Raw genomic sequence first — 19707 nt, forward strand, 5'->3', positions numbered from 1 at the left:
AGAAAAGCCCTAAATTTGTCGCATTGAAAAAGTACTTGGTGGATCAATTCAATTGAGGTCCCGGTGGCCTCGGTCGCGGCGTTCTCGTTGGCTTTGGCTACAGAGCACAGATAGCCAGTGACCATGGCGGATTTCTATCGAGGTGCACCTGGGCGATGGGGCCTCGAGTCAGGAAGGCGCGCGGACAGACCAACGAGACAAACAGTGGATCAAGAACATAACCTGACTAGATTGGCAAAAGTCTTGTGGACAACTTGATCTGTAAGACCGTATACTACATCACGACTCCAGCAACTAGAGATTTGGGACTCTGGCATGATCATGCCCTGTGTACAACAGCCTGGAGAACCGTCAAGCCTGGCACGCTCTGCTCACGATGGCAGAAGCGTACTCGGAAATCGTTGGATCGGGTGACTGCCGCAGGTGAACAATGACTGGGAGCAGCTCTGAAGATCGCAGGAAGTTCCTGCAGATGGCGTGGTCGCACATCTTGCGCAGGGCGAAGAGCACGATTCTTAGCGGCGATTCAGTAAGAGCATCACGCCTGCTGGGGCTCAGCGCAACAGTAGAGTAACTGCCCACCATCTTCAGCAGCGCCTGCACAACAATAAGTGCGGATACGAGTTATGTAACAAGACTTGACCAAGTGATTCAATCGGCATTAAGGCAAAGCAACAGTTTTACTGAACCAAAGTAGGATTAGAAGCCACTCAACGCAGACAACAGAACACGGAATGAGCAATAGGCAGACTTGACAAACCTGAATTGCACCTTGGGAGACAATATCTTCACAAAGTATGTCAGAGTTCCTCACTAGATTACTGAGAGCACCTGCAGCATTGCCTTTGGTTTTATCCTCCTCAGGACCAAGAAGTAACGTAGTCAGTTGAGGTATGGACCGTCTTAGTTCTTCATACAGCATGTCATTATGATAAGCAGCGTTGCCAACCTGACATGGCAAGAATTTAACAAGTAGCTCAGTCAGTCTGACTCTCCTCTTGAAAAATAAAGTTCAATTCTTTTATAGGCATTTTACAGACTTACAGCAAAACATGCAAACTTCCGTGTGCGCTTGTCAGGATCGGAACATCTGTCAACCACGAGCTGGATCACCTTATTTGCTGCCTGTTACCAGACAACAGCGAAGTTAATACTGGCATATGATTTCAGTCTGCAAAGAAATTAAAAATATATGTAGACTTCCTTACAAGTGGACTATAAAAGTAGGAGCTGTGGCGACACATGTTGCCGATGGCACTGCATGCTTTTGCTCTTATATCAGGATCATCATTAGACAAGTAGCTCTTCAGAAATCCAACAAGGCCAGCTTTATCAATGGGTACATAAAAATCCTGGCACAGTCACAATGTATCAGTTTGCATATCCAAGTATCCAACAAAGCTTCAGCATCACAATATAACATCTATCCTAGAGATGCCAAGGAATGACAAACCTTTGACATCCGAGCAAGGTCAGAAACAATCATAAGGAAATCAAGCAAAGTCTCCTTTGCAATAGGACCCTCAAGTAATCCTGCTACTCTACTAGGATATAGAAGGCCTTCTTTAAGAAGCTGCAAAGCAAGCGGCCGGTAGCCTGCCATTTTGGCCACAATGGCCAAGGGCCTAGCTAGATCTTCCAAGCCAACATAGTCAAGACAGCGAAGCATACATCCAGGAATACCAACCTGTAGAAGAGAGTAATAAATCATGGAAATGTTCACTGGTAAACAGGAAAAGGTAGAGCCAACTAATCAGACCTCTAGCAGAACTTGAATGTACTGAGGCATGTTTTGCTCGATAGTTTTCAGCATTTCCTTATTCTCAGTACCAATTCGTCCACCAGGCGATGCAACGTTAAGCAGGAAGCCACTATTGATGGATGCAGATGCTGATGGCATGTTTGGAGAACTCTGCACAGCAACAAATGGGAATGCCAAGATATCAACAACTGAGTTTATCAGTTCTCGAACTCCCCTCTTCCCACCACCAAGACCCGTCCAGGCTGCCAATGCCTTGAGGTGTTTATCAGATAACAAGTCAGTTAAGAGCTTTAAGTGCTCCCTTCTATACAAAATTTCACGGAAAACCCCACCAGGAAGGCATTGAGATAAAGCAGAAAGAGTCCAGACAACTCCCAGAGGAGACAACCCACTGCGGCTCATTGAACCATCTTTCCCGTCAGATGTCTCTTTGGAGAAACCATCTGTAAGCAAGCGGATAAGGAGCTGTGGGATGCCAACTGAGCAGGCTTGTTCGATGGCCAATGGACCACCCCATTTCAATCTTGTCTCTAACAGCCCAATACTTCCATCACGGAGTCCAAAAAGATTCAGAAGGCCAGCATTATATCGACAAAGTGCCTCGCTTCCATCAGATAACCAAAGCTTCAGCAGTGTGTGCAGTGTTGCCATACGAGGAAACAAAGCAAGGGCGGTCTCACAAAGAGAAGATCTGGTATGACCTCCATTTTCAAGTGAAACAAGTGACGAGAGTGCGAGCATTGCAGATGCACAGTGTGGCTGCAGGCAACTCTTGACTGTATCATCAACTGATGAGAGGTGTGCAAGAACTGAGAGCCGGGACCGCTGTTTTTTCTGGGAACTTGTTAGGATAACCGATGCTGAAAACTCCCCCTCTGACTTCAGACATGCAGCTATTGTTGCTAATGCAAGGCAGCAATGCACTGCCAGGGCATGAGGGTTGGATAGCTTGCATTTCTGATTGCTATTCTGCTTGGATTCCTTATTTAAACATGATCCACACAGTGACAATAACGAAAACATATCAGACACAATTGTTCCATCTCCACCGTATTCTACTCCATCCACATCAGATGGTGAATTCCATGGACGGCAAATGATGGCACAGAAAGGAACATTCTGCAGACATGCCCTTGAGATAAGCTGAAAAGCAACATTTAGAAGCATTAAGAATCGAGACAGTAGAAGTAGATGTAACTTTAGTAAAAAAAAACTAATATATTGTATTAATTTATCGCAATGGGAAAAGGATTGCAGCAATGTGGCATGTGAACTGAAGAGTGTAAAATGTGTAATGTAAGTAATTGTTTGATCGCCAATTGATCTGTCCAAAGAAATTCTGAAATGGGATTTTTCATAACGTTGCTGATGACAATGCAACTAAACTATAAGTGGCATGCTTTATAACTCTGAGGTTAAGGCTATCACAATATTGATACAAGGCCAGGATTCTGAGTCCAAGGAATTACTTCAGCAAGTTACCTGTGTCAATGCTACCCCTCATGAAATCTAATTGGATCAATTGTAGATTCCATACTTAGTTTATTACATATCCAACTGTGGATGCAACAACTTGCAGTTTGAATGTACAGAATAAAATAAGGATTCTCTCCTAACAGTTCTTGGTGCAAAAGGATGCTCAATAAGCCATGCATCCATTTCTAATACCTGCTCCCTCCATTCTCAAAGATACGTCATTTAGAAGCAAATTAGTTCAGAAATGAACTAACTTGCTTGTCCTAAACGTTGTATATTTAAGAACGGAGGTAGTACAATTTAGTTTTAGAGAAAACTAAAATCTAATTTCTACAATTTAGTTTTAGAGCAAACTACAACGCATGATGGTATTTACCCCATGCCAATGCAGTGTGATGAATGGATTGCTTTAAAATGAGGACACGAATCCGTATTATCTTAACTTTACACAATTCCAACAGAAAAGATCATCATGGGGAAGGTGTTGAGAGAAAATGTATGGATTCATAGTCAAACAGCATTTGAGAGTTACCTGGAGGCAAGCATGAATAGCTGATTCTAGACCATTATGCAAGCAGTGGTAAACTGCAACTTGCATCGGTCGTGAGGCCAGAAATGATTTGACAAATATGTTTATCAGATTGGTAGAATTTGAATCTGCCATTGAACCTTGCTCTTGCATAGAGTGAATTTGTCGCCATGAGTTAGCTAAGGGAAATGAAAAATGGTGTGCACTAAGGGACATAATGTCAACAGCATGAGCTAGATACCAAATAGCCTTGCATGCCTCACATGCAGCAGGTACCATGTTCGTAGAACCTGATATTATGTCTGAACCTGAAGCTATCAGGCATTCACACAAGAGCTCCAGTAACTGCGACCTCCTTGCGTGATCAATAATCTTGATGAGACTTTCATCAACTGCCTTTGGGCCTTCGGATGACATACCTGCTTTCAACCCAGAGATAACCCGGGATAACATCAGAGCAAGGCAGGCAGTTGACTCACGAGAAATTCTTCCAGATGGATCCACTGTAGAAACCAGGATCTGCATACCAAAAATCGCATAATCAAGATAAAGAGGGGGGAAATAGCTGACAACGAAACCCGAAGTGGGTAGCAAAGTGTTACCTGTGAATAAAGCTCATACAGAGAGCACCAGTGGCTGTCATAAGAACTTAAAATAATTTCATCATTTGTATCCAGCAGTTTTCGTGCAATTGCCAGGCACTACCAATAAAAAACATGGTTATATATTGCAAACTATACCATCCAAGGCATTCCCAGTAAAGTAAGAATTACGTTCTCTTTTCAAACTAAGAATTGCAGGACATATTTGTGTGATATAGTATGACAAAAGAAGAGAAGTTGCTTTCATTTGGTTTACTACTTTGCTGGGGTGTATCAATATCTTTAGTGAACAAAAACCAGTCTGACTGCTGAAAGTACCTTCACTACAAGGCCATAAGCATCTGAAAGCTTCGTTCTGATAATGAGATTTGTAAATTCAAGAAGCATACAGATGTCAATTGCTGCATAAGATTGACATGACCCGGCATCAATTAAGTTTTTAATAATTCTGAGTGACTGGTTTGCTCCATCAATGTTCAGTTCCCTGTAAAAGTTGAATCAAGCATCCAATGAAATTAGAGACTTGGCAGGATGAAACCAGGAGAAAGACTTCTGCTGAGTGAATGTCATACAATATTCTCATCCAAATATTCTATCTGATGTCATGCCTTTAGACAGCGCAATGCTTTATAGATGAGAAATTACCACTGAACTGATGTAAAATTAGTAGAGTGCATACATTTAAAGTGATACAGATGAAACCCTAGGTTAGAAAATGACTCTAGTACCCTTGACTACTATGCCCTTAACAACACAATAAAGGGTAAACACCATCTTGAAAAACTATTTGCATCACAACCCCATTACTTTGGGTTAGCCATTTTCTTTCTTCACATTTTCAGGAGAGAAGAATACCTGAACAGCTCATGAGGAATGGAAAAGCTACAAATCTACCTGGGTGAGCTTGGAGGATTAGTCAGCCAAGTTTTGATGGGGCTGATAACGGTTGACAGTGCTTCACTGTCTTCAACAATGTTGTTTGCACCTTTAACTGTTTGCGAAGCTTTTTCCAGTTTATCCAAAGCAGTACACTCTGCAATGAAGCATTTAGAAAGATCACCTCTCTTTCCAGGGAAGAAACTGCTAATCAACAACACTGCCCACACGAACTACTTAGAAGTCAAATTTGAATATTTGTTTGGATAATAACTTGCCTGAGGGAGAGCAGCTTTCAGGAACAGCACCAGTAGATGAACCATGATGGTCCTGGGTAGCTTGCATAGGAACATCTAGTTTTCTGTTGCCTTTTGGTTTATCAGAGGCATTTTCCCCATTGGTAGCAGTAATTCTACCTGCTGAACATTAGATCAGTTCAAGGTAACACTTGAACAAAAAATGCCTAAGCAAAAGGAAATAGGCTTAGTATTTAAATTATTTACTTTGTGGATCATCTGGGGAAGGCTGGTTCCTTGATGTTTGGATTTCTTCTGTTTTCCGAGTATCCTCTGATCTTTTAACTTCAAAAGGTGCAGTTCGAGTATCCTGGGTAAAAAAAAATAACTATATGCTTTGAGCATGTAATTTTAGTGATATTCTAAGTACTAATTTGTTTAGATACTAGAATTCCTCTATTAATATTAGCACATAACTGAAGATGCTTACAGCTGCTGATGCCATTGAATCATCTTTCACAAATGGGTGCTCCAGCAATGCTGGCCAGGTTAATCTACTTTGAGGCACCTATTCCATCATACAAAGTCACACAGCATTAGTAAATAAAAAGGAGGAATGGATGAACTCATAGATGTGATCTGGGTAAAGATGCATTTATGACCTTGTTTAGTAAACCCTTAAGGAAGCTCTTAAAGTTTGCACTCATGTTATCTGGATATTTAACAGGATCCTGTTGCATTGAAGAAAGCGTATAAATCAGTTTTGAAAATAGCAAAAGGTCACAAATTAATAAATAACTAAATAAGCATAGTACCTTGACAATATGCCGTATGAGTGCATAGACTGAATTTGTATAAAAAGGGGGCTGTCCAACAAACAGTTCATACCTGGCCAACCAAACAGTTCATATATTAAGGTCGCAAGTGACAAAGTGAAGCACAATACTTTGAAATCCAGAATGTACTAGCAAGAGAAGATTACAGAATTAACAAGGTCCAAATATGAACAATATGGATGTACATACAAGATAACCCCAAGGGACCATAAGTCAGCTGTGTGGTTATATGGTTGTTCCCTCACAAGTTCTGGAGCCATATATAAGGGGGTCCCTGCAGAGGTAAAGCAAACCTAGTGAAATGAGAGGTTGGCAAAAAGAACTTATGACAATATAGCATATGACTGAACAGGCTATAAAGAAACCAGCTCAATTTAAAGGAGACAACTCCATACAATAAGTTACAGTGTACAGAAGCAGCCAGTGTGTTTTGGAAAGTATGAGTTTGGGATCAACTATATCCATTGAGAAGACCACTCAAAAATTTGAAGGAAACACAGACAGAGCAGTTGGCATTCATAGATCAGCTAAGTAGTACAGCTTTAAGAGAGATGAGAAAGATAACAACAACAAATAGACTTCAAGCCCCAAGCAAGTTGGGGTAGGCTAGAGTTGAAACCCAACAAGAGCCACAAATTAGGGTTCGAGCACATGAATAGCTGTTTTCCAAGCACTCCTATCTAGGGCTAAATCTTTGGGTATATTCCATCCCTTCAAATCTCCTTTTATTGCCTCTTCCCATGTCAATTTTGGTCTTCCTCTGCCTCTCTTCACATTACTGTCACGCCTTAGGGTTCCACTACGCACCGGTGCCTCCGGAGGCCTTCGTTGAACATGTCCAAACCATCTCAGCCGGTGTTGGATAAGTTTTTCTTCAATTGGTGCTACCCCTAACCTATCACATATATCCTCATTCCAGACTCGATCCCTTCTCGTATGACCACAAATCCAACGCAACATATGCATTTCCGCAACACTTATTTGCTGGACATGTCGTCTTTTTGTAGGCCAACAGCATTGCAGGTCTAATCGCCATTCTATAAAACTTGCCTTTTAGCTTCAATGGTACCCTCTTGTCATATAAAATTCCTGATGCTTGGCGCTACTTCATCCACCCCGCTTTGATTCTATGACTAACATCCTCATCAATATCCCTATCTCGTTGTAGCATTGATCCCAAATGTATCCTTCCTGGGCACTACTTGGCCTTCCAAACTGACATCTCCCTCCTCATGTGTAGTAGTGCCAAAGTCACATCTCACATATTCAGTTTTAGTTCTGCTGAGTCTAAAACCTTTTGACACTAGGGTCTCCCGCCACAACTCCAGTTTCCTATTTACTCCTGCTCGACTTTCATCAACTAGCACTACATCATCCGCAAAGAGTATACACCAAGGGATATCCCCTTGAATGTCCCTTGTTACCTCATCCATCACCAAGGCAAATAGATAAGGGCTCAAAGCAGACCCTTGATGCAATCCTATTCTAATCGGAAAGTCATCTGTGTTGCCATCACTTGTTCGGACTCTAGTTACAACATTGTTGTACATGTCCTTAATAAGTCCAACGTACTTTGTTGGGACTTTATGTTTGTCCAAAGCCCACCACATAACATTCCTTAGTATTTTATCATACGCCTTCTCCAAGTCAATGAAAACCATGTGTAGGTCCTTCTTCTTCTCCCTATACCGCTCCATAACTTGTCTTATTAAGAAAATAGCTTCCATGGTTGACCTCCCAGGCATGAAACCAAATTGGTTCATAGAGACCCATGTTATCCTTCTCAAACGATGCTCGATAACTCTCTCCCATAGCTTCATAGTATGGCTCATCAACTTAATTCCTCGGTAATTAGTACAACTTTGAATACTTCTCCACTCTTCCGGCATCTTGTTCGATTGAAAAATATGGTTGAACAACTTGGTTAGGCATACTATGGCTATATCCCCGAGGCATCTCCACACCTTAATTGGGATACCATCTGGGCCCATTGCCTTGCTACTTTTCATCCTTTTCAACACCTCTCTAACCTCAGATTCTTGGATCTTCTGCACAAAGTGCCTGTTGGTTTCATCAAAAGAGTCATCCAACTGAAAGGTTGTGTTCTCATTCTCACCATTGAACAATTTGTCAAAATACTCTTGCCATCTATATTTGATCTCATCCTCCTTTACCAAGATGTTCTCCATTTCATCCTTAATGCACTTAACTTGGTTGAAGTCCCTCGTCTTTCTCTCACGAACCTTAGCCATCCTATAGATGTCCTTCTCTCCTTCCTTCGTACCTAATCATTGGTAAAGATCCTCATACGCCCTACCCTTTGCCACACTTACAACTCGCTTTGCGATCTTCTTTGCCTCCTTGTACTTCTCTATGTTGTCCACACTCGTGTCATGGAACAAGCGCCTATAGCATTATTTGTTCTCCTTAATAGTCCTTTGGACTTCCTCATTCCACCACCAAGTATCTTTATCTACGCCTCCAGCCCCGTTGGTCACTCCAAGCACCTCCGAGGCCACCTTTCGAATGCAGTTTGCCATCTTCTCCCACATGTTGTTTGCGTCCTCTCCTTCCTTCCAAGGGCCCTCTTTGATTACCCTTTCCTTGAAGACCTCTGACATCTCCTCTTTCAATTTCCACCACTTTGTTCTTGCAATCTTGGCTTGTTTATCCCTGCGTGCGCGCATCTGAAAACAAAAGTCCGCCACCACAAGCTTATGTTGAGAAACAACACATTCCCCTGGTATCACCTTGCAATCCAAGCATGCCCGTTTATCCTCTCTTCTTGTGAGGATAAATTCAATCTGGCTATAGTGTTGGCCACTACTAAAAAACTATAGCCAGATGAGAAAGATAACAGTACAACTAAATCACATGGCCTCTTTTAAAACTCATCAACCGCTATTACATTATGTTCAGGAAATCAAAATGTTAATATTCTGCCAATAGGCAACAGATGGCTAGAGGGACTTGCAAGATCCAGAGATCCGGTCGATTATGAAATGAAACATACCAAACAGGCTACAAGACAGAAATGATTTTTTAAAAGAAACGACATCTAGCATGAGAAGATGGAAAATAAGTACCTTTTATGGAGCGTAATACAACAGTGTTAGCTGACATGGCACGAGCAAACCCGAAGTCGCAGAGCTGTAAAAAGGCATGAAAGAACAAAATTGTAATTTCAACCATTGTTGTGTAGTGGATGAGAATTGCATCTAGAAGAGTAAACCAATGTGCCATAAACGACAGTTATTGAACTGAACATTCAAGGCAAGAATCATGGCCGCTGGGGCGAAAGCCCATTCGAGTAACAGCATGTGGTAAGAAACTTAGCAGGAAACTGATACACACCAGATGGATTGATAAACTGCATTGAGCCATGAAATATAGGATTGTGTGCACTGTATATGTATACAGCTACACAGATGTAGCAAATATGGATGATCAGCCATTGTCAAAATATGCATGCCAACATGGATCAGAAGTTACCTTTACAATAGATCCTTTCCCGATAAGGATGTTCTGAGGTTTCATATCCCGGTGAATAATACGATTGGAATGCAAGTAATACAATGCTTTTACCTGAAACGAGATGTGTTGAAACCATGAAGGCAACCAAGACAACTCTGGGCTGCCGTGGTGCATAAGCAAAGAACACAGAAATAAGAGTGAAGTGCATACCAGCTGCTTAGCAATCGCCTGAACTTGTTCTTCTGGAAGGCATTTATCGTCCTCGAGCACCTCAAACAGTTCTCCCTGAGACAAGCATTTTCAGTGACATTAGCCAACCCAAATACATGGAAACCAGTCAAAGATGAGAAATCACACAGTAATCGAACTGAGTTGTTGTGTACCTGAGCAAACTCCGTGACAACACAAAACTCCTGAGGGGTTTCAAAAGCATCGATCATTTCAATTATGTTCTCATGTTTGAGTTTCCTGAGGATCTACAAAGTGGTGGGTGACAGCAAAAGGTGAGATGGTACAGTGAGATAAGAAAAAACACAGTAAGCTAAACAAGTGCCTGGGCAACAGGTGTAAAACGAATTGCTAAATGCTGCAGTTGCAAGGACAGATGAAATATAGTTTTCTTAAACACTCTAGTTGTGTGTTTTACAGCAAAATTGCCTAGGTTTGAAGTGCATGTAGAGAAGCAGCTAGCTGCAGTTACCTCAATCTCCTGCCTAAGGTTGTGTAAATCCTTATCGGTCTTCCCATGCTTAAGAATGAACTTCATCGCAACCGTCTGAATCAAACTCGAGACAGAAGAAAAGAAACTAGATCAATTATAAGGCACGCAATCCAGTTGATGTACTCATCACATGGGCCCAAATCCAGCGGGTTGTACCTGGCGAGTGTACTTGCGCCTGCCCTTGTAAACCTTGCCAAAGGAGCCCTCCCCGACGAGGTCGATGACATGGTAATCCTCTATCCCCATCTCGGATTGCAATCAGGGGCGAACGGATGGATCCTTCCTTCCCACGAAAGGAAAGACAAAGTTGATCGATTCCCGTACGAATCGATGCCCAATCCACTGCACAAGCAGAGGGCGGCCAAGGTATGGGCAGCGGCTCCCCAATCCCTTGCTTGCGATTGAGGAGGAGGGGATCTGGTCGCTGGTGTGCTGTGGAGTGATGGAGGGCGGCGGCTCCCGGCCCTTGCTTGCTGGCGGCGGCAAGGTCGGCGACGATGGAGGAGGAGGGGATCCGGTCGCTGGTGCCTGGTGCTCGCCTCGCCTTTGCAGTTTCGATTTGAATTGATTGATTTGATTTGGGAGTAGCATTTTGCTTGGGGATTAAACTAAATATTTTTCCCGCTCGCTCGGCGGATTTCGAATTGGCCGGCCCCCACCCAGTTGGTCGGTCGGTGGTGTGGGTTCCGGGCCGCCGCCGCCGCGTTCTTTCATTTATTTTCAGGGCGCTATTATTTTAAAAAGAAAAAGGATATGTGTACATTTTACCAGGCCCTAGGCCCAAGGAAGAAATGAAAAATTACAAGAGGCTACTCAACTAAATCATGATCTTCTCCTAAACTGCGGTTTCACCTGTAAGGTAACCGTTCATCCACAAAGGAACTCCAACGAGCAAAGGAGAGGGAGCCACAGTAAAAAATGATGTTATTCCGATAACACCAGATCGTCCAAGTTGCAACAATGATTACCTCCCTGAAGATGACCGATCCAAATCGCTCTCTAGCCCTGATGAACATGTCCTGAGGGTCCAAGGAAGTGTCCAGCACTCCCAGTGAACGTCCAACTACAGCTGGCAAGCTTGGCTAAAGGTACAGTCGAAAAACAAGTGAACAATATTTTCTTCTAAGTTCTCAACACAAAGCACACAATAATAACACTCCATGTGTTTTCTTCGTAGCAGGTTCCTGGTGTTCAATCTATCCTTTAGCAACAGTTAAAAGATGAACTTATGCTTATTTTGCGCCTTTGATTTCCATAACCACTTAAAAGAGAGGAGAAGCTGAACATGACCCCTGCAAGCTAAGATATGCTCTTTTACTTGTGAAAACATCTGAGCTACAGATATATGACTAGACATCATTTTGATTGGTATTCAGGTTCAACTGCTCGATATCAAGGTTAAGTTCAACTAGTTGTGCTGATGCTTGCTGACATAAAGGCAACCAAATTGTTCTGCTCGCTTCCCGATGTAAGAATTACCTATCTAAGATAGATTTCTTCCTGACGAGAAATGTTGAATCGATATTTTTTTGAAAAAGTTGAATCAACATTTTTTCAGAAAAATATGAATCAATATTTTTTCAACAAAAGTTGAACTAATATTTTTGAAAGAAAAGTTGAACCAATATTTTTTTACAAAAATCAGCTAACATTTTTCGGAACCTTTCTTCTCTGGTGCCGTTGAGCGGCACACGCGGTGGCGGGGCTGGACTACACGGGGTGCGAACCATGGTGGGCTGGGCTGCACGGTGGCGTGCGGGCTCGGCGGCGTCCGTGGCATGCGCCGCAGCGGGGCGGGGTGACGCCGCGGCAGGGCCAGGTTGCAAGGGGCGGCGATGCATGAGGTCACGGCGACGACAGCGGGGTGGGGGCGAAGCGACGACTGGCGGCTGCAGGGCGCGTGATGGGTGGCGGCGAGAGTGGAGGAGGCAGGGGGTGGGGTCATGTGTGTTAGAGTTTGTGGGATCCAACGGTGTGAGTTGTTTTGCACAAATCTCAGATCCTCAAAGGTGAGGGAGAAAAAACTTTCGGAGGGAAGGAGTAGCAGTTGGGCTTGGCCCATACGTTCTACTCGGCCCATATGTTTCTTTGATTTTGAATCCATTAAGACAGGTTTGGTCTGTTTCTTTTTTTTTTTCTCTTTGCGAGTATGGTCTGTTTCCTTTTCTTTTTCTTTTTTGAGAATATGGTCTGTTTCATTTAATTTCACTCTCCACGTGGGATTTCAAGAAATAATATATGTGAAACGTCAGTTGTTTATCCGTGCTTTGCTGACCATCAAAGTGTAGACGCTCAAAATTGAGCTGAGACAAACTAAGGCAAGCTGGAGCAAGAAATAATGGAGTGAACCGAAGGAAGATGATCAAAATTGCATAATCGACATAATAGACCGGAAAACCTATATATCTTCTATTGGTATTTTTACAGCTATAAGTTAATATTTCATCCCTCATGCCAATCATAAATAAATACCCGACCCTCTCATGAAATATTGAATTAGTCTATTCGAAAAATTGAATTGGGATTTGCGGGTCGTTAAATCAGTTGTAAAAAAGGGATCCAAATTGCATTTTCAGTAAGATTACACTGCTTGCACGGGAGAAGAGAAGAGATTGGAAGAACCAAACATGGATGAAGTTGCTTGTTCCACCAGCATATAAGCCATTACCACACCGGCAAGCAATCATGCTTGTTGGTATATCCTATTTGCCGCTTCGATTCTTGCAGACATTAGTAGTAGGTTCGTCTGCTACTCCTGTGCGCTAGTGCTCCAACAACCACCCTGACTGGCGGCTGTGCTGTAGCCTGTGCCTCCTTGGTTGGCTTTGCGTCCACCCAAAAGACACTCGTTACAAAAAGCCAAATCAAACAAGAGCACAATAACAAATCAATCAACCGCACGAGAGCACACTAACATGATAGGGTCCTTAACGAGAACACACTAGCACACAACTTAGCATCGTTACTAGCGTTAAAAGCGCTCAGGTAAAACCTTCCTATAAAGGGCATAGGGTAGAACGGTCTTGAAAATCTTCATTCTTACGGGGGTGATGCTTCTTCTTGACGTAGAATCTTCATCTTCACTTCATTGGTCTTGGAGAAATCGAGGGGTTGCGGTGAAAAGTTTTTCTTTAAAATAAAGCATAAAGGTGGAAGGGAAATTAGGGGTTAGACTTTATTTTTACTAAAATAGCTTTAAAAGACGACCATCGCTACCTAGACTGATGTCATACGGTCAATATAGCTTTGATACCACTCTGTCACGTCTGATTTTAAGGACAAAATCGAATGCAAACGGCATCAGTGCAACAGAGCATTATATTAAATTGTAAAAGTTTTATAAATCACATTTTCCATGCTCTAAATTGACCACAACATAAATAAATCTTTGACAATTTTAGATAAATAATAAACTATTTTGTTTTATTTAATGTTTTTCTAATCACGTAGGATATGGTTTTTCTTTTTTGTTGGGCAGGCAGTAGTATAATTTTTCTACTCTGCAGTATAAATTCGACTGCCAACTTTTTAGAATAAAATGAACTCCAACATAGTTTGTTCCAAATCCACTAGAATCCTTGTAGAATAGTCGAGGACCCCATTTCCAAGGGGTACCTGTTGAAAATAATTTCAACAAATCCGTCCAAAACTTTTTAAGAAAAATTAAAAAGTTTTGAACTCGAAAGTTTTTGGGTGTGAAATGCAAGTTCCAAATGCTATCTATCTTGTCACTGTTTCATCCATTCGCACATAGAACTTGCCTGGTTGTCACTCCTGCTCGGCCATGGACCAACGCCCAGCAACCAGTGCCCACGATCGGGATGGCCCCCGGTCGAGCGGCCTCCGCTCCTCAGCCCGCCGGCGATTGCTGCCACTGTTTTTTTTTATTTTAGTATTTTGCAAAAATATATACCCAAACAAATAATTACAAATCTAGACCGCTTGAAATGGCTATAGCCAAATGAAACGGCCAAATGAAACGGCGGAAAGTATAATGTAGCAAAACCGCCGATTCAACTGGCGGAATCTCTCACCCCTAGGCACTACACTTCAGAAAATCATAACTAATTCATATGAACTTGGATGGAGATAAACTTTATATGAAAATTGTAATAGAACCTCCTTAGGGTTTGATGCATAATCATTTTTTTATATAACACAACCTTTTGTTTTAGGAAAGATGCATGGTTGGTGCTAGATAATTAACCATAGAAGCTTATCTAAATAGAATTAGGCTAATGGCTTGTATTGATTGATTGCCAATTGACCATTCATATTTATTTCAAATATATACGAGTTTTTTACATGAGCCTATAAATTTATATAGCAAACCATGATTTTTTATAGCAAACACATGGGTTCTATCAACTAGTAGGGTGAATTGGCTTGGGTTTAGATAATATAAATATGGGGTGAGTTAGGTTTAAAAAATAAATTAACTTGATGTGGATTGGTGTGGGTTAGAGTTGGATTACAATCGCAGGTATGCCACAGGATCCAATGACCGTCGAGTTGTAGGCGGTAGCAATCGCCGTGAAGAGGGCCGGCCATGGCAGCTGCTGCCTCAGATGTTCAATCACATGAACAATGTAAATATAGTGGCATTGGCAAATATACTAATCTACCATATAAATATAGTAATCCACCATCCACCCAACGCTTGGCAACTCTTTCTATCTATCTTGTTTAATTTTGCTACTACTATCTATCTTGTTTGGAGTACTAAAATAAGGTACTCCAAAATAAGTCCAAACAAATTATAGTCGGATGGCGTGTAGTTTCCTATCTATCTTGCTTGGATGGCGTGTTTTGGTACTGATGATTACTCACATTCACCAAGCTAGTAATAAGGTACTCCAAACTTGCTTCATATTCATCAGATGGGTAAGTTTCAATTTGGACTCCAAACAAAACACGCCATCCGATCGAGATCTTAATTTTCAATCGAATGCGAGTAGTCATCAGTACCAAAATAAGGATCATGCAGCTGCAGAAACTAGCACAGTCAGCAAGCTGCACTGCGCTCCACAAATTTTTGAGCTGACCTGAAATAAGTCTGAGATGAATTGGTGCAGAGCCAAAGCAATCTCCAACCAGGCATGGATGTTGGATGGATCGGTTGGTTGGTTGTAAAAGATAGGGAATTTTAAAGTTGGTATTCCACACCACCCGGAGATAGGGAGGGACATTTGTTTGAAAACATGCATTGGTAGCCAAAGAAAAAAAAAAGGGTGTACGAAAAAGAAAAAGAGAGAAAAAAAAACAAAGGGGGGGGGGGGGGGGGGGAGGGGGATTGGAGGCCGAGTCAGACAGGAGCAGCAGGAGGATTTGGGGAGACGCTAGGGATCTTTCAAGCCCAGCCAGCCACTGCAAGTCTGAAACCCACAAGACAAGAATAACAACTCAACAAGGTGCTGTTATCACAAATGAACAAGAATTAATCATTTGCATTTAGCATGCTGTTTGCAGTTAATTAATTCCAAAATGTACAAAAGTGACGTTAGTAGTGTACTTTTTTTCTTGAGTAATTTCTTTTCATGATATTCCCTATTTATTTGCAAAGCCTGATTCAAATCTACCATTCCCTTTTCTTTATGCATGAGTTATATTAACATTTGAGAAAGCATTTGAAAACAAACTCCGACCATTAATTTATCGTAGAATACATAATCAGTGTTACAAAGTCAATACCATATTGAAGACGTGTAAAGTATGGATTTATTTTTACAATTTTTAGGCACTAAACAAGCATATAATTGGACTAATTGTTGGTCAAAACTTATAAAAAAAGAGGAAGGAGTAAATTAATATATCTCGCACAGTTATTTTTTGATAAACATGATATATACGGATTATATCATAATGAAGAATAACAAAACTGGTGAGTAAACAATAGTAGCAGTAAATAGGTTCCCCTCTTTGGGCATTCGTTTTTAGTATAGTATATCTTGAGAGAATACCATAGTACTAGGCAGCAGCGTGAACCGGGTGTATGGATGGATGCACAACTCCTCCTCCGTTTGTCTATAAATATGCTCAACTCCATCGCATCGCAACCCAACAGCACAAATCGTTTCGTTTCCTTCCATCGAGATACAGTACGTGCCCCCGCCAAGGTATCCAATCCTTGTTGTTGTTGTTGTTTACCTGCTCCGCTGCTCGATCGGTTCCTCCTCCCTGTCCCTAGGTCTGGGTGATTCCAGCTCTTTGCTTGTGGAGCAGGAAGATCGAGGATGGCCGACTGCAACGCCAACTCCTCGGCGGCCATTGGACAAGAGGTACTCCTCCTCCTTACTCGATCTCCCAGTCTGCCATGATTTCTCTGAGTTCATTACATATGCAGCTACTGAAATCAGTTGTGATCTCTGAACCTTACATCCACTGAAATCCCCAAAACAAAAATGAAAGTGATGTTAGGGATCTGAATTTTCTGAGGCCCCAAGCGCGTGCATTTTGTTCCATGATAGATAGACTAGAACAGTACTACCAGCTAGCCTTTCACTTGCCTCTTTTTTCACCAATGAGACAACCTTGGAATGGACTCTCGATCTCTCACCTTTGGGGCCCCATTATATTGGCATCGGCATGGACCATTTGCGAACCTCGATCATTTGATTTGAGCACATTCATCTGAATCGTTTCTGTCCTTGTCAGGGACAGCTTCGATCGTTAAGCATGTTTCACATGCTTGCACTATACTACGTACTTCTTTGCAATATTACGTCACTGTACTGCAGCCTGCACTCTGCACCTACCGGGGTGGGTAGGAACTATATATGATCCTGAATATATATTTCCCTGTTGCAGCAAGATGTCGTCGTTGAGAAGAAGTACGGAGGAATGGCACCTAAGAAGCCTCTGATTTCAAAGGTACATACTACTTTTCAAACAAAAAAAAGGTACATACATTATAAACCCCAAAAAAAAGATGCAACAACACCGATCGATCAGCAAGGAATCTCCTTTATTTAATTCGGTCGTTTTCTTGTGCAGGATCACGAGCGTGCCTATTTTGATTCAGCGGACTGGGTCCTTGGCAAGGTATCCAATCCTTTTCATCCGCACCGTCCAGAGATATAGACCTAATTTGTGATGCTTTGCTTCAGGAAGCTGCAAACAGCAGCGGCGCACGGGCTGCTATCGAATCCTTGAAGCCAAAGTTAAAGGTGAGGAGTGATTTTGAGCTCACCATCATCTGATGAAGTTGCATTGCATTGCATTGTGGTGAAAGCGAGCAATTCTGCGTGCAGAGGACGCCCCATCACCAGCTTCCCCCTCGCAAGCCGACCTGCGCGTCCACCTGAACCTCTGCGACGATTTGAGATGTGAACAAGAGCCTCTAGCTTGTGTTATGATGCACGCAGCAGGGATTGCTCGCTCTATATATACTGACTGGGATTATAGTTAATTAGTTGTTTAGTTGGTTGCATTGTAGACAATTGTAGCAGCATTCCTATGCTTATTGGTCTAAGCTGGATCTGGTATTCTCAGATGATGAATGTATCCTCTTCTACAGTACTTGGCTTCTCCATATATACTTGTGTATGTATCCAGCAAACAAGAGGTAGAATTACTTTATCCAAAAAAAAAATAACAAGAGATAGAATGGAAATGACAAGGCTTTTTGGAGGAGAATTGCTATCTAGCGGCCCAGAAGCATATTGGGCTGAGAATTTTGTATCAGCACTGGGCCTCTCAAGCTAGATTGTTTTGCGTGGTGGGTTGGGGGGCCGGCCTGCTCTGCTTCAGTTCGCGGCCCCCCTCCTCCCTCCGGCCAGTCGCTTTTTTGCATCATCATCAAGTCACTCAAGTGCATACTTATCCAAAAAGAAAAAAAGAAGAAGAAGAAAAAGTCATGCAGTTTCTCTGGTGGGGATGAAGTCGTTTTTTTTAAAAAAAACAACTGTTGTAACGATAAGAAGTATTTCTCCTGTTTTTTCATTACCAAATATCCAAAATACGTACCAGTCTATTCACGTGCCTGCCCGGGATGGATGGATGGACTGGAAGAAGAAAGGGGTATGCACGCAGGGGCTGTGAATCATCGATCCATATGATAAAAGGCAGCCAAAGGCACATCACTATATTATCACTGCCTGCGGCTCTATATCTTTCAAAGAAAAAGAAAAGAAAAGTATCACTGCCTGCTTGCTGCCACAAGATTGCCTTAGAACATATGGATGAGTGTGAAGAAAAGAAATGATGGTACAAATCGATCCATGATCCTTCCAGGAGTGTTAATAGCCAGCTACTGCATGCCTACTTGTACTCCAAGCTAATATGGATGATTAGTAGTTTATTCTTCACAGTCACAGATCGATTATATAAAATAAAATATAATATAGTATGCAGGTAAGGTAATGAATCCATGATGCATGTAACGACCAACAGCTAGCTTCGATCCATCATTGTCAGACGATGCATGACACTGACGTAACACTGCTGCCCGGGTCCAGTATATACTCGCAGCAGTACGTATACAATCACGCCAAGACCTTATTCTTCTTCCATGCATATCCATCACTCATTTAGTCATTTTCATTGCAAATAAAACAATGCGTATGCAATTAATATTATAAAGCATCCGTCCAATCGCTAATTGCCTGGTACTGGAACTTAATTAGTACTGCCTGCCGCCGCTACTTATCCTCCAATAATTTGATGCATGGATCATATATATGATGAAGATTCAACTGCAGTTATGTGGGCTACACTCTAACTGACATGAGAAAGAGGCGGCCGGGGGGGGGGGGGGGGGCGTATGGTCCCTAAAACCAACAAAGAAGCAGTAGGCTACTGTTGGATCGATGACTGCATGCAAGTGATGGAAGGAAGGGAACTGCATGGGAGGGACCTCATGCCATGCAATGCACCTGTTTATGAGTAGTTTAACAATGACCTAGCTAGGTGTGAGTGAGGTCCCTGGTAACCAAGACCTAGCAACAGTACTTGCCTGCCTCTATTTCTTTTGCATCGAATTTTACCTGCATATCAACATGATATTGGACAGCAGCACTGTTTAGTAGCCAGACTAGTAGAAAATATTCAGCAGACCCTACTACTTTATACTCCCAGCGGGCTTATATTCCCATCATCCAAACCTCCCCTAATCATCTTATTAATTAGGAGTATTCAACAGCAGCCAGCTGATTACTAATCATCTTATTAACCTAACATTCAATCAATCTCATCTCA

At 42.1% G+C, this 19707-nt stretch overlaps 2 protein-coding genes across 9 annotated transcripts; one reads left to right on the top strand and one right to left on the bottom strand.

The window, feature by feature from the left end:
* Positions 1-205: 205 nt before the first annotated feature.
* Positions 206-11157, bottom strand: LOC101776302 (serine/threonine-protein kinase TIO). 2 transcript variants are annotated; one of them, XM_004958713.2, is made up of 22 exons: positions 10669-11157; positions 10492-10566; positions 10175-10267; positions 10002-10076; positions 9810-9902; positions 9404-9467; positions 6507-6591; positions 6297-6369; positions 6144-6212; positions 5972-6049; positions 5749-5851; positions 5524-5661; positions 5264-5402; positions 4688-4853; positions 4370-4468; positions 3771-4286; positions 1760-2905; positions 1454-1687; positions 1209-1352; positions 1045-1125; positions 761-949; positions 206-597 (listed from the first exon to the last, which is right to left on the bottom strand). In XM_004958713.2, exons 1-22 carry the CDS (start codon positions 10756-10758, stop codon positions 352-354), a joined length of 3996 nt encoding a protein of 1331 aa, XP_004958770.1. In that variant the 5' UTR covers positions 10759-11157; the 3' UTR covers positions 206-351. The 2 variants fall into 2 exon arrangements, with proteins under 2 accessions (XP_004958770.1, XP_004958769.1); XM_004958712.2 differs by having other exon boundaries at positions 5524-5664.
* A 5258-nt stretch (positions 11158-16415) lies between these two features.
* LOC101776977 lies at positions 16416-18147 on the top strand. Of its 7 annotated transcripts, none has more exons than XM_022824103.1 (6): positions 16416-16628; positions 16735-16790; positions 17320-17411; positions 17506-17553; positions 17619-17678; positions 17763-17788. In XM_022824103.1, exons 1-5 carry the CDS (start codon positions 16505-16507, stop codon positions 17662-17664), a joined length of 366 nt encoding a protein of 121 aa, XP_022679838.1. In that variant the 5' UTR covers positions 16416-16504; the 3' UTR covers positions 17665-17678; positions 17763-17788. The 7 variants fall into 7 exon arrangements, with proteins under 7 accessions (XP_022679838.1, XP_022679837.1, XP_012699313.1 ...); XM_004958716.3 differs by having other exon boundaries at positions 16512-16628; positions 16700-16790; positions 17320-17382; positions 17763-18147; XM_004958715.3 differs by having other exon boundaries at positions 16512-16628; positions 17320-17382; positions 17763-18147.
* Positions 18148-19707: the final 1560 nt, after the last annotated feature.

Source organism: Setaria italica, chromosome II, assembly GCF_000263155.2.
Source record: "Setaria italica strain Yugu1 chromosome II, Setaria_italica_v2.0, whole genome shotgun sequence".
Classification (NCBI taxonomy): domain Eukaryota; kingdom Viridiplantae; phylum Streptophyta; class Magnoliopsida; order Poales; family Poaceae; genus Setaria; species Setaria italica.